This window comes from Rutidosis leptorrhynchoides, chromosome 1, assembly GCF_046630445.1.
Source record: "Rutidosis leptorrhynchoides isolate AG116_Rl617_1_P2 chromosome 1, CSIRO_AGI_Rlap_v1, whole genome shotgun sequence".
NCBI lineage: Eukaryota > Viridiplantae > Streptophyta > Magnoliopsida > Asterales > Asteraceae > Rutidosis > Rutidosis leptorrhynchoides.
Genome location: NC_092333.1, coordinates 199,892,726 through 199,906,556, shown reverse-complemented (window position 1 = coordinate 199,906,556; position 13,831 = coordinate 199,892,726). Strand labels below are relative to the sequence as shown.

General features: G+C 29.8%; 1 protein-coding gene across 1 annotated transcript; it reads left to right on the top strand.

Annotated features, from left to right (window-relative positions):
- Positions 1-538: 538 nt before the first annotated feature.
- On the top strand, positions 539-1,270 carry LOC139893654 (secreted RxLR effector protein 161-like). The gene has a single exon (XM_071876830.1). It carries the CDS (start codon positions 539-541, stop codon positions 1,268-1,270), a length of 732 nt encoding a protein of 243 aa, XP_071732931.1.
- Positions 1,271-13,831: the final 12,561 nt, after the last annotated feature.

Sequence of the window (13,831 nt, the reverse complement as noted above, 5' to 3'; positions counted from 1 at the left end):
TTAAATCCGAAAGTCACCACCGTCACCACCATCATCACCCACCGTCAGCCCACCGTCAGTCCACCGTCAGTCTCTTGAAATTAGCCATTTCGAAGTCATTTTCTGATCTCACCACCCCCGCCAAACTATCCAGAAGGTCCTGAATTGTAAAACTGCAAATTACAAAAAGCAATATATGGTTTGAAACAATCTCCTCGTGCCTGGTTCGGAAAGTTTAATTCGGTAGTTAGGGACTTCGGCCTAAAAAGGAGTGCATATGATCACTCGGTATTTTTCGCCTCATCAAAATCTGGGTGTATTTTACTTGTCGTTTATGTGGATGATATTATAATTACCGGGAGTGATAAAGAAGGGATTAACAGGTTGAAAAGGTTCTTAAGTACTCAATTTCAAACAAAAGATCTTGGTCCTTTGAAATATTTTCTTGGTATTGAAGTCTCTCGAAATAAAAAAAGGCATCTTCTTATCTCAAAGAAAGTATTGTTTAGATGTTCTTAATGATTCTAGTATGATTAACACAAAATCTTGTGAGGCACCAATGATACCGAATATGAAGTTGAAGGCTGATGACGGAGATCTATTCATCAATCCAGAAAAGTATAGAAGAATCGTCGGCAAATTGAATTATCTAACTCTCACTCGTCTTGATATTGCCTTTCCCGTGAGTGTTGTTAGTCAGTTTTTATCATCTCCAAGAACTTCACATTGGGATGTTGTCACTCATATTTTGAAGTACTTGAAAGATACTCCGGGTCACGGTATCTTGTACCAAAATCATGGTCATCACACCATTGAAGGTTTTTCTGATGCTGATTATAATGGTGATCCCACAACTAAACGGTCTACAACATGTTATTGTGTCTTTGTTGGAGGAAATCTTGTATCTTGGAGAAGTAAGAAACGGAAGGTGGTATCTCGTTCAAGTGCGGAATCCGAGTATCGAGCTATGGCACAAACTACTTGTGAACTTATATGGATTGGTAATATTCTTGGCGAGATTGGTTTTGCTCAGTCCGAGTCAATGAACCTGTGGGGTGATAACAAATCAGCTATTCATATTGCAAACAACCCTGTCTTTCATGAAAGAACCAAACATATAGAAGTTGACTGTCATTTCACTCGAGAAAAGTTAGAAGAAGGGATTATCAGAATACCTCATATCAAAAGTAATGAACAGTTGGCCGATATATTCACCAAAGCATTACCAGGAAATTGTATCCGACGGTTTTATGGCAAGCTGGGCATGATCAATATCTATGCTCCAGCTTGAGGGGGAGCGTAAGATTATGTAGGTAGTTGGATACGCATTTAATGTAGTCGGTGCATTTAATGTATTCGGTGCACGCCATGCTGTTTATTATTATTGTCTTTGGTAGGTAGTAGCTGCAGCATGTGTAGTGTTCTCATGTATATATATATCTATCCAGCTTATGCTTATGTATAACGATGAAAATAAAAAATAAAAATGAATGAACGATAGTTTATTATATTAATCTCAAGTTTACAAACATAATAAAAAAAATGAGAAGTTCTTTTCCAAAAAATAAATAAAATAAAAATATTACAAACGAAAAGTAGTAAGTAATAAACTAGGCGGATATAATTTTTTTTTTTTACATACTGGATCACCAATTTGAACACCATCTCGCTCAAAAATTCCTTCAACAAAACCTTTAATAGGCCGATTCCCACTTAGACTACAACTATAAAGAATGCAATCTATTTGAAACGGCCTCAAACCATTTCCCGGAAAATGACATACTTTTTTTTTTTTTTACAAAAATCGGATGCGGTGAACCAAGTGAGTGGTGCGGCGCACCTGCACTCTGGTACGGCGCTTTTGAAGGCAATAGCGACGCACCATTACATTAAAATTTACTTTTTCAACATCAGTAGCAAAATTCACAACCTCCGCACCTGCTCCAGGTGCGGCGCACCAACTGCTATGACCTCAATTCCAGCCCTTTTACAACATTTTGACTCGTTTCGAAGACTCAATTTGACACATGTTGTTTAATCAAAACACATTTCATTTCAAATATATTTAAGTCTACTCCTTCAACAAATTTACATCATTAGATACAATATTTAGTATTAAACCGACCCGTTATCACATCATGTGGCAAACTTTTGACCCAATTGACAAAATGACAACAAGTTCATGAGCATGGTCTCCGAGATATACCTATCCCACCCAATAGCAATTACCCAAGAGAATTAAGCATCCACATCAAGCAAATCAAGCATTTCCACATCTCAAAGCATACATTTGCATCATCTACCTAATAATCTAGCTTACCACTCCCTTATCCGCAAGCAACCTATAAAATGGTTAAATAACGAGTAAGCGAAACGGTTAGTGAATACAACAAATATATATGTGTATGCATACCGTCATCCACAATCAATCCATCTCGTACATCAACCAAGGATAACTCATGTCATCCCGAGGTTTGATCATATCATCATGATACAAACCCCCTCAGCATCCCGGATGTCAGCTCCAGAAGTGCCCCGTACCGAACAATAATATAGAGACTTCCAATATTACATCGAAGTGCCAATTTGGACACTCTAGTGTGCCCTGTACCGATCACACCTAGAGGCCTCACCTGCATCCCGGATGCATGACCTCAAACTTAACGCTTAACGTTAAGTAGGTAACCATTGTCCCGAGGACTCTTCTACAATCAAACAATATACTCGGCATGCTGGACGCCCTAAACGCATACACATACATATACATATTTATTGTACTCACCTTGGTTGAGAGACTATCAATAAAAAGCACAATTAAGCAATAAGTCTATGCAAGACTTTCAACTTCAACAAAGCACAATCCATAGTCAACTTCCAAGCAAATCAACCTAGCATACAAGAATACACATATACACATCACAACATAATCAACTATGTCTCTCAAGACCAACTTTTTAGGGTTTATCATTAAACCCTCAATCACATCTCTTAGCATCTTTTAACTAAGTCCATGACTTATAACCATAAGTCTTCCCATTACAAAATCCTAAATACCAATTTCTTTGACTTACACATACTAGTCATTTATTAAAAGTTTCACTTTAATCACAAGTCTTTCTGATTTCCAAAACTCAATTTGGCAAGTTTAGCTACTAAACTCATTTTATCACACAAAACCCATTTAACATCACTTGACCAAAACACAAGGCTTATGATTCATAAATCCTTATAACTCATTACCTAAAATTCATCAAACACTATACTACCATTTTAAAGCTTCAAGCTAAATATGGTTTACTCATCTCTTAAACTTTAATCACACTAAATCTAATCATAATTGACACTTCTAGTAGAAAAGCTTTTATACACAAGTTCATCACTTTACAAATTCACCATCTTTTCTAACTTCCAATTCATAAACCCTAACCCTTAAATTCGATTTAGGGTTTATATGAAGTTAAAAACTTCATTTTAGATACTATCAACAACATCTAACAACATAATTTAGAAAGTAAAACATAAAAATTTTCATAACTCAAGTAAGGGTTAAAAAAACCCCAAAATCCCCAAATTCACTAAGAGGATGAAGATGATGACGAATCAAGGTTCCTAATGGTACTAGCAAGCTTTAAAGAGGTTGATTACAACCACAATTCGTATTGCATGAAGGAATTTGATGAATTAATGTGGGTTTCTTCCAAAATCGCCACACACAAACACACTCGCTCTATTTTGTTCTTTCAGCTTTTAGGAAATGGGACTGTCCAAATTTTTAAGAAGTGTATTTTAACCATATTTACATTTTTACCCTCTCCATTTAAGGTTTTGCAAACAAACATTATAAACATATAAATTAATACCTCAAAATATTGGGGTGTTACACTATTGCATACGTAGTTGAGTAAGTCAACAATGTTTTTCATAAACTTTTTTTTTAGAGTCAGAAAATATCAGCAGTTGATTTCCAAGGATCTCGCGCATTTCCAAGGGATAATCACCAAGGATCTAATGCCCTGTGTAACAACATTAAAGATTTATTGTTTTCAGAATTCTTGATTTAATTTTATATATATATATATATATATATATATATATATATATATATATATATATATATATATATATATATATATATATATATATATATATATATATATATATATATTCTACAGGTGTTACTGGAACTTATGAAGGGAAACCTATTAAATTTGAATTTATTAATACACCAAGGAGTAGAGTAATAAATGAAATTCATGATTTATTGAACGCAAAAAATAATCAAATAAATTTTTTGAAACAAGAACTTCAAATTTACTCAATTAATGAGCAACTTGGTAATCCTAAATTGCAAGATAAAATAAAGGTAATAACTAATAAATTTCATTTGAATATTTGTAATGATCATCCTAATGCCTTTTGGAATGGGAAGAAACATTCTGTAAATCTTCCTTATGAAGATGATTTTGATGAAAGACAAATTCCTATAAAGGCAAGGCCGTGTCAAATGAATTCTGATTACTTGCAATTATGTAAAAAAGAAATTCAGTCCTTAATGGAGAAAAAATTAATAAGACCTTCTAAATCCCAATGGTCTTGTACCGCTTTTTATGTTAATAAACATGCTGAACAAGAGAGAGGTGTACCTAGACTTGTTATTAATTATAAACCTTTAAATAAAGTTTTAAAATGGATTAGATATCCAATTCCTAACAAAAAGGATTTATTGGATAGATTACACATTTCTAACATATTTTCTAAATTTGATTTAAAATCAGGATATTGGCAGATTCAAATAGATGAATCAGATAGATATAAAACTGCTTTTAATGTCCCATTTGGCCAATATGAATGGAATGTCATGCCTTTTGGTCTTAAAAATGCCCCCTCAGAATTTCAGAAAATTATGAATGATATATTTAATCCCTATGAAGAATTTATAATTGTTTATATCGATGATATTTTAATATTTTCTAAAAACATAGAATTACATTTTAAACATTTGGAAATTTTTGAAAAATTAATTATTCAAAATGGCCAAGTAATTTCTAAACCAAAAATGATATTATTTCAAACGAAAGTTAGATTTCTTGGTCATAATATTGAAAAAGAGAATATAATTCCTATAAATAGAAGTATTGAATTTGCTTCTAAATTTCCTGATGAAATCACTGATAAAACTCAATTACAAAGATTTTTGGGAAGTTTAAATTATATTTCTCCCTTTTATAAAAATCTAGCCCAAGATACAGCTATCTTATATGATAGGTTTAAAAAAGTACCAACTCCCTGAACAAATGAACATACTAAAATTGTACAAAAAATTAAAGAAAAGGTAAAAAAATCTACCTTGTTTATCCTTAGCAAACCCTAATTGGCAAAAAATTATTGAAACTGATGCTTCTGATATAGGGTATGGTGGTATATTAAAACAAATTAATCCAGAAAATAGATTTGAATACTTAGTAAGATTTCATTCTGGAAAATGAAATAATAGCCAAAAGAACTATGCTACTATTGCTAAAGAAATTTTATCAATTGTTAAATGTGTTTTAAAATTTCAGGATGATTTATATAATCAACAATTTATAATCAGAACTGATTGTCAATCTGCAAAATTTATGTTTACAAAAGATTTTAAACATGATGTTTCTAAGCAAATGTTTGCTAGATGGCAGGCTCATTTAGCCCCATTTGATTTTCAAATAATTTACAAGAAAGGGGAAGAAAATTCTCTTCCTGATTTCTTAACTAGAGAATTTTTGCAGGAATGATTCCTCTTGGAAGAGGAAGAGGTTCAAATTCCTCTAATAGAGGAGGAAGAGGTAGAGGAAGAGCTGTAATTTTAAACGGCAGAGGTCAACTAATTGACGCAAGAATTGTTCAAGGAGAAATTCAAGATTCCTCCCAATCTACCAATCAATTTCCTTTACTACAGGGAAATGATGAATTATTTTCTCAATTTATGCAATATATGCAACAAAACCAAGGAGCAATTAAGACTCCATACAAGGATGCAATTATCCAAGAAGAAGATAATGAAACTTCTTCAGACAATTTTATAAAAAATTCTTATAAGGATACAATTTTAATTCTTGAATATCAAGATATTTTAAATTATCATTTTAATCTAAATGAGACACCTTGGGAATTAATGTCAAGGTATTTAGATACAAATTTTTATACAGCGCAGGCTTATAAGTCTCGAACCTATTTTGAAAAATTATTGATTGATACCTCTACATGTGAAGGTTGAACTAGTCTCTTATATTCAGAATATGTTAAACTTTTGTCGTGATTAGGCACGTTTAAGCCTAGGTGTGGCGTCAAGGGCAAAAGCTCATTGACTAACCAGTTTTACATACTATGACTATTTGACTACCAGATTGTAATGACTCCCTTTGACCAAGACGATCACCTTTGTGAAGTCTTAATTTCCTGTTTTAGAATTTCCTATTTTGTGAATATATTTATTGTTAGATCCTGTTATCATTAATATGGTATCAGAGCCATGGATTTAGTTAGGAATATGATTTAGTGTTATCCTACAAAATTTTAAAATGAATTTATTAAGTGCTTTTGGGCGTAATAATAATAAAAATTTAATTAAAAATAATTTAGTTGAGGAATATGAAATTCCAAAAAATTTAAAATTATTAAATAAATGGACTATTCCAAAAATTCAACCAAAAATTTTATATCAATTGGGTACTTTTGAGGAATTTGGTTTAATTCAAACTGTAAAAACCTCAGAAGAAACATTAACATTAAATAATGAAGAAATGGTTATATAATTACTTAACCAAAATGATATTTTTAAATATAGTAAACAATTTAATTATTTACATATATGATTAGTGCAAATTGCATTTAAACCCTTAACTTTACAAGGGTTACCAGAAAGCTTTATGGCTGTTTTAAGGGATGGTAGAAATAGAAATTTGAAACAATCATTGATTGGAATTATACAATCAAGTCTGGCACATGGTCCGGTCTATTTTAATGTTTACCCTAATTTACAATTGTCATTAACCGATGCTAATATTTTAGAAGCATTAACTTTAAATATTAAAACTCATGGTTATAATTATATGCCAGGATCTGAATTGATTTGTATCTGTTATAGAATTTATTATAAACCTTTGGTTACTATGAACCCTAAGTGCAGAAGGGTTGATAAACCAAAAAATGAAACTATTCTAATTGAGACGAATTTTAATTTGTCAAAAATTTCTACTAGAAAAGTGATTAAATGGGAAGAAATTGATTTTCCAGAAAATTAGATTATAGAAGAAGCTATACCTATTCAACCTAGAATTAATAGTAATTTAACTAATTTTGTTCAAGAGTCAAATGGAACGATAAAAATTGAATTTGAAAAAGATGAAGAAGAATCTCCTTTAATTAGAAGAGCCAGATCTTGTAGAACCACTTCTAGTTCTAATTATTCTCAATTTTCTCCTCTTGATTATAAAGTTGAGATTCCTCCTTCAATTGCTTCAAGAAATTCAACTTCTCAAATGAGAGAAGAAAAGAAAATTGAAAATCTTAAAATAAGAAATAATATTGTACAATGTATATATGATGATGAGGAAATTCCTGCCTCAGAAGTAGACTTTAATATTTAAATGGATATGTCACAAAAAATTGATTTTTCAAAAGGATCTGATGCAAGGTCCATAATTTCAAAAGAATTTAGATTACCTAAATGGAAGTTATTTAGGGATTGGTTTTTTAAAAATATTTCAAAAAATGATCAAATGATTATAAAAGAACAATTTTATGATTATTTATGCCAAGTTAATGAAATTATATATTTTGTCCCTTGGTATTTTGATACTTATATTATAAATTATATTTTCAGTCTAGAAAGAGAATATATATTAAAAGACGGAAAAATGGTTAAAGAAATTTTTCCTCCACAATCTCTTTTTACAATTAAAAAAAGGAGAAATTAGTCTTCAATTTGAGTCATTTAAAAAATTGTTTAATGATGATACTTTGAGAAGTACTACGGAGCAAATTAATGCATTAATACAACAACAGAATTTTTCTAATCTTTATTCTATTATTTTAGGAGAACAATTATTTTCTTTAAATGATAGAGTTAAAAAATTATTAAATTATTTTCAAAAAGAGGACATACAAGAAAATAAAACTTGTACTATGATTCAAACTACTATGCAACCTCCTCCAGAAATTAATGATTTTAAAATAAAGAATACTGAAGTTCTAGAAAGATTATTAGCAGAACAATTTAAAAATTTAAAATTAAATACCTTAGAAGAAGAACTTTCTGATAAAGAATACAAAAATTATATTGAAGATGAAATAAATAAAATAGGTAAATCTAATAATACCTATTCTAATAAGTTCTCGAGTAAACCTAATCAAAGGTTATATTATTATCCTAGACCAACTCCTCAAGATGTTTTATATGAGGAACAAGATTATATAATTAATAATAGTTATAGTGGGAAAAACATCTATGAATGGAACATAGATGGATATTCTGAAAGACAAATTTACAATTTAGCCCATAGAATGCTAATGTATAGTACTATTGCTAAAAGTAATAGAAATAATGATAAAACTATTGCTAATATGATAATAGCAGGATTTACAGGACAATTAAAAGGATGGTGGGATAATTATTTAAAACCCGAAGACCATACTGTAATTCTTAATACTGTTAAGACAGAAAATAATGAGGTTGTTACCCAAGCTGTCTATACTTTAGTTGTTAATATAATTGAACATTTTACAGGAAGATGGTCTGATAATTCAGATACTCTCAGGACACTTCTTAATGGATTAAGATGTCCAACTTTAACTTCATTTAGATGGTATAAAGATACATTTTTGTCCAGAGTTATGGAACTCTCAGATTCTAATAGTAATCATTGGAAATCAAAATTTATTGATGGTCTACCTAGTCTTTTTGCAGAAAGGGTTAGAAATTCTATAAGTGGAAATGAAGCCTCAATTAGATATGAAAATTTTACTTATGGGAAACTAATTGGAGTTTGTGTCCAAGAAGGTTTAAGTTTATGTAATGAAATGAAACTAACTCACCAAATGAAGAAGAATAAATTAATTGAAAGAAAACAATTAGGTCATTTTTGTGAACAATTTGTTATGGATCCCCTTCCATCAAATTCTAAACCAACTTTTTCAAAAGATAAGAGAGAATTTAGAAAGAAAAGAAAATATTCTGAAAAAAGAAAAAATTATAAAAATAATAAAAAATTTGAAAATCGATTCAAAAAGAAAGAAAAAAACTGTTTTAAATGTGGAAAACCAGGTCATTATGCAAATAAATGCAAAATGAAAAAGAAAATAAATAGTCTTAATATAAATGATGAATTAAAAGAAGGTTTATCAAGAATTTTACTACTTTCTGATAATACAGATTCAGAAAATGATATAAGTGAATCAGATAATGGTTCAATTGAAGAAAATATACAGTGTCTTGAAGATGAATCTTTAATGTCAGACACTGATTGTGATTGTAAAAATTCTATATCTTTTGATAATGAGATATATAAAATTCAAGCTCAATTTGAAAACCTTCAAATTAATGTTCTTAATAAAGACACTTATAATTTAATTAAGGATGTCAAAGATCCTGAATCAAAGATTAAACTAATAGAAAAGTTATTAAATGAAGAAGCTAGTACTTCTGAACCAATGGATAATCTTCCAAATACTCAAACTTATAAAATGTCTGATGTTTTTAATTTATTAAAACAGAAAAATAAAAATAACTATCAAACAACAAAAGAAGATTTAATAATAGAAATTAACAATCTTAAAAGAGAGATTCAATTTATTAAAAAGAATAATATATCCCTTGAAACTAGAATAATAAATCTAGAAAAAGGAAAAGAAATTTCTAAATAATATTTTCCAGATTCTTCAGAAAATCAAGACTTTTTAAATGCCATGGAAATTATTACTTCACAAAAATGGTTAATAAAAGTTAAACTTCTTGTGAAAGATAATTTTATAAATAATTTTGTTGCTCTTTTGGATAGTGGAGCAGATTTAAATTGTATACAGGAAGGATTAATTCCTACAAAATACTTTGAAAAAACGACCCAGGGTTTAAGAATGGTGGATGAAAATCCTTTAAAAATAAGTTTTAAACTTTCAAATGCAAGAATTTGCGAAAATAAAGTTTGTATTAGTACTAATTTTCTACTTGTTAAAAATATGACAAGCCAAATGATTTTAGGAACACCTTTTATAACTAAAATTTTTCCAATTTCCTGTTTTAGAATTTCCTGTTTTGTGAATATATTTATTGTTAGATCATGTTATCATTAATATGGTATCAGAGCCATGGATTTAGTTAGGAATATGATTTAGTATTATCCAACAAAATTTTAAAATAAATTTATTAAGTGCTTTTAGGCGTAATAATAATAAAAATTTAATTAAAAATAATTTAGTCGAGGAATATGAAATTCCAAAAAAATTAGAATTATTAAATAAATGGACTATTTCAAAAATTCAACCAAAAATTTTATATCAATTGGGTACTTTTGAGGAATTAGGTTTAATTCAAACTGTAAAAACCTCAGAAGAAACATTAACATTAAATAATGAAGAAATGGTTATACAATTACTTAACTAAAATGATGTTTTTAAATATAGTAAATAATTTAATTATTTACATATAGGATTAGTGCAAATTGCATTTAAACCCTTAACTTTACAAGGGTTACCAGAAAGCTTTATGGCTGTTTTAAGGGATGGTAGAAATAGAAATTGGAAACAATCATTGATTGGAATTATACAATCAAGTCTGTCACATGGTCCGGTATATTTTAATGTTTACCCTAATTTACAATTGTCATTAACCGATGCTAATATTTTAGAAGCATTAACTTTAAATATTAAAACTCATGGTTATAATTATATGCCAGGATCTGAATTGATTTGTATCTGTTATAGAATTTATTATAAACTTTTGGTTACTATGAACCCTAAGTGCAGAAGGGTTGATAAACCAAAAAATGAAACTATTCTAATTGAGACGAATTTTAATTTGTCAAAAATTTCTACTAGAAAAGTGATTAAATGGGAAGAAATTGATTTTCCAGAAAATTAGATTATAGAAGAAGCTATACCTATACAACCTAGAATTAATAGTAATTTAACTAATATTGTTCAAGAATCAAATGGAACGATAAAAATTGAATTTGAAAAAGATGAAGAAGAATCTCCTTTATGAAATGTCCCGTTCTTATTGATTAAAAACGTTCCATATTAATTGATTTCGTTGCGAGGTTTTGACCTCTATATGAGACGTTTTTCAAAGACTGCATTCATTTTAAAACAAACCATAACCTTTATTTCATCAATAAAGGTTTAAAAAGCTTTACGTAGATTATCAAATAATGATAATCTAAAATATCCTGTTTACACACAACCATTACATAATGGTTTACAATACAAATATGTTACAACAAAATAAGTTTCTTGAATGCAGTTTTTACACAATATCATACAAGCATGGACTCCAAATCTTGTCCTTATTTAAGTATGCGACAGCGGAAGCTCTTAATAATCACCTGAGAATAAACATGCTTAAAACGTCAACAAAAATGTTGGTGAGTTATAGGTTTAACCTATATATATCAAATCATAATAATAGACCACAAGATTTCATATTTCAATACACATCCCATACAAAGAGATAAAAATCATTCATATGGTGAACACCTGGTAACCGACATTAACAAGATGCATATATAAGAATATCCCCATCATTCCGGGACACCCTTCGGATATGATATAAATTTCGAAGTACTAAAGCATCCGGTACTTTGGATGGGGCTTGTTGGGCCCGATAGATCTATCTTTAGGATTCGCGTCAATTAGGGTGTCTGTTCCCTAATTCTTAGATTACCAGACTTAATAAAAAGGGGCATATTCGATTTCGATAATTCAACCATAGAATGTAGTTTCACGTACTTGTGTCTATTTTGTAAATCATTTATAAAACCTGCATGTATTCTCATCCCAAAAATATTAGATTTTAAAAGTGGGACTATAACTCACTTTCACAGATTTTTACTTCGTCGGGAAGTAAGACTTGGCCACTGGTTGATTCACGAACCTATAACAATATATACATATATATCAAAGTATGTTCAAAATATATTTACAACACTTTTAATATATTTTGATGTTTTAAGTTTATTAAGTCAGCTGTCCTCGTTAGTAACCTACAACTAGTTGTCCACAGTTAGATGTACAGAAATAAATCGATAAATATTATCTTGAATCAATCCACGACCCAGTGTATACGTATCTCAGTATTGATCACAACTCAAACTATATATATTTTGGAATCAACCTCAACCCTGTATAGCTAACTCCAACATTCACATATAGAGTGTCTATGGTTGTTCCGAAATATATATAGATGTGTCGACATGATAGGTCGAAACATGTTATACGTGTCTATGGTATCTCAAGATTACATAATATACAATACAAGTTGATTAAGTTATGGTTGGAATAGATTTGTTACTAATTTTCACGTAGCTAAAATGAGAAAAATTATCCAATCTTGTTTTACCCATAACTTCTTCATTTTAAATCCGTTTTGAGTGAATCAAATTGCTATGGTTTCATATTGAACTCTATTTTATGAATCTAAACAGAAAAAGTATAGGTTTATAGTCAGAAAAATAAGTTACAAGTCGTTTTTGTAAAGGTAGTCATTTCAGTCGAAAGAACGACGTCTAGATGACCATTTTAGAAAACATACTTCCACTTTGAGTTTAACCATAATTTTTGGATATAGTTTCATGTTCATAATAAAAATCATTTTCTCAGAATAACAACTTTTAAATCAAAGTTTATCATAGTTTTTAATTAACTAACCCAAAACAGCCCGCGGTGTTACTACGACGGCGTAAATCCGGTTTTACGGTGTTTTTCGTGTTTCCAGATTTTAAATCATTAAGTTAGCATATCATATAGATATAGAACATGTGTTTAGTTGATTTTAAAAGTCAAGTTAGAAGGATTAACTTTTGTTTGCGAACAAGTTTAGAATTAACTAAACTGTGTTCTAGTGATTACAAGTTTAAACCTTCGAATAAGATAGCTTTATATGTATGAATCGAATGATGTTATGAACATCATTACTACCTTAAGTTCCTTGGATAAACCTACTAGAAAAGAGAAAAATGGATCTAGCTTCAATGGATTCTTGGATGGCTCGAAGTTCTTGAAGCAGAATCATGACACGAAAACAAGTTCAAGTAAGATCATCACTTGAAATAAGATTGTTATAGTTATAGAAATTGAACCAAAGTTTGAATATGATTATTACCTTGTATTAGAATGATAACCTACTGTAAGAAACAAAGATTTCTTGAGGTTGGATGATCACCTTACAAGATTGGAAGTGAGCTAGCAAACTTGAAAGTATTCTTTATTTTATGAAACTAGAACTTTGGGAATTTATGAAGAACACTTAGAACTTGAAGATAGAACTTGAGAGAGATCAATTAGATGAAGAAAATTGAAGAATGAAAGTGTTTGTAGGTGTTTTTGGTCGTTGGTGTATGGATTAGATATAAAGGATATGTAATTTTGTTTTCATGTAAATAAGTCATGAATGATTACTCATATTTTTGTAATTTTATGAGATATTTCATGCTAGTTGCCAAATGATGGTTCCCACATGTGTTAGGTGACTCACATGGGCTGCTAAGAGCTGATCATTGGAGTGTATATACCAATAGTACATACATCTAAAAGCTGTGTATTGTACGAGTACGAATACGGGTGCATACGAGTAGAATTGTTGATGAAACTGAACGAGGATGTA

Bases quoted from the DNA above. Each gene is read 5' to 3' on its own strand.
- LOC139893654 (XM_071876830.1), top strand. From the start codon at position 539: ATGATACCGAATATGAAGTTGAAGGCTGATGACGGAGATCTATTCATC.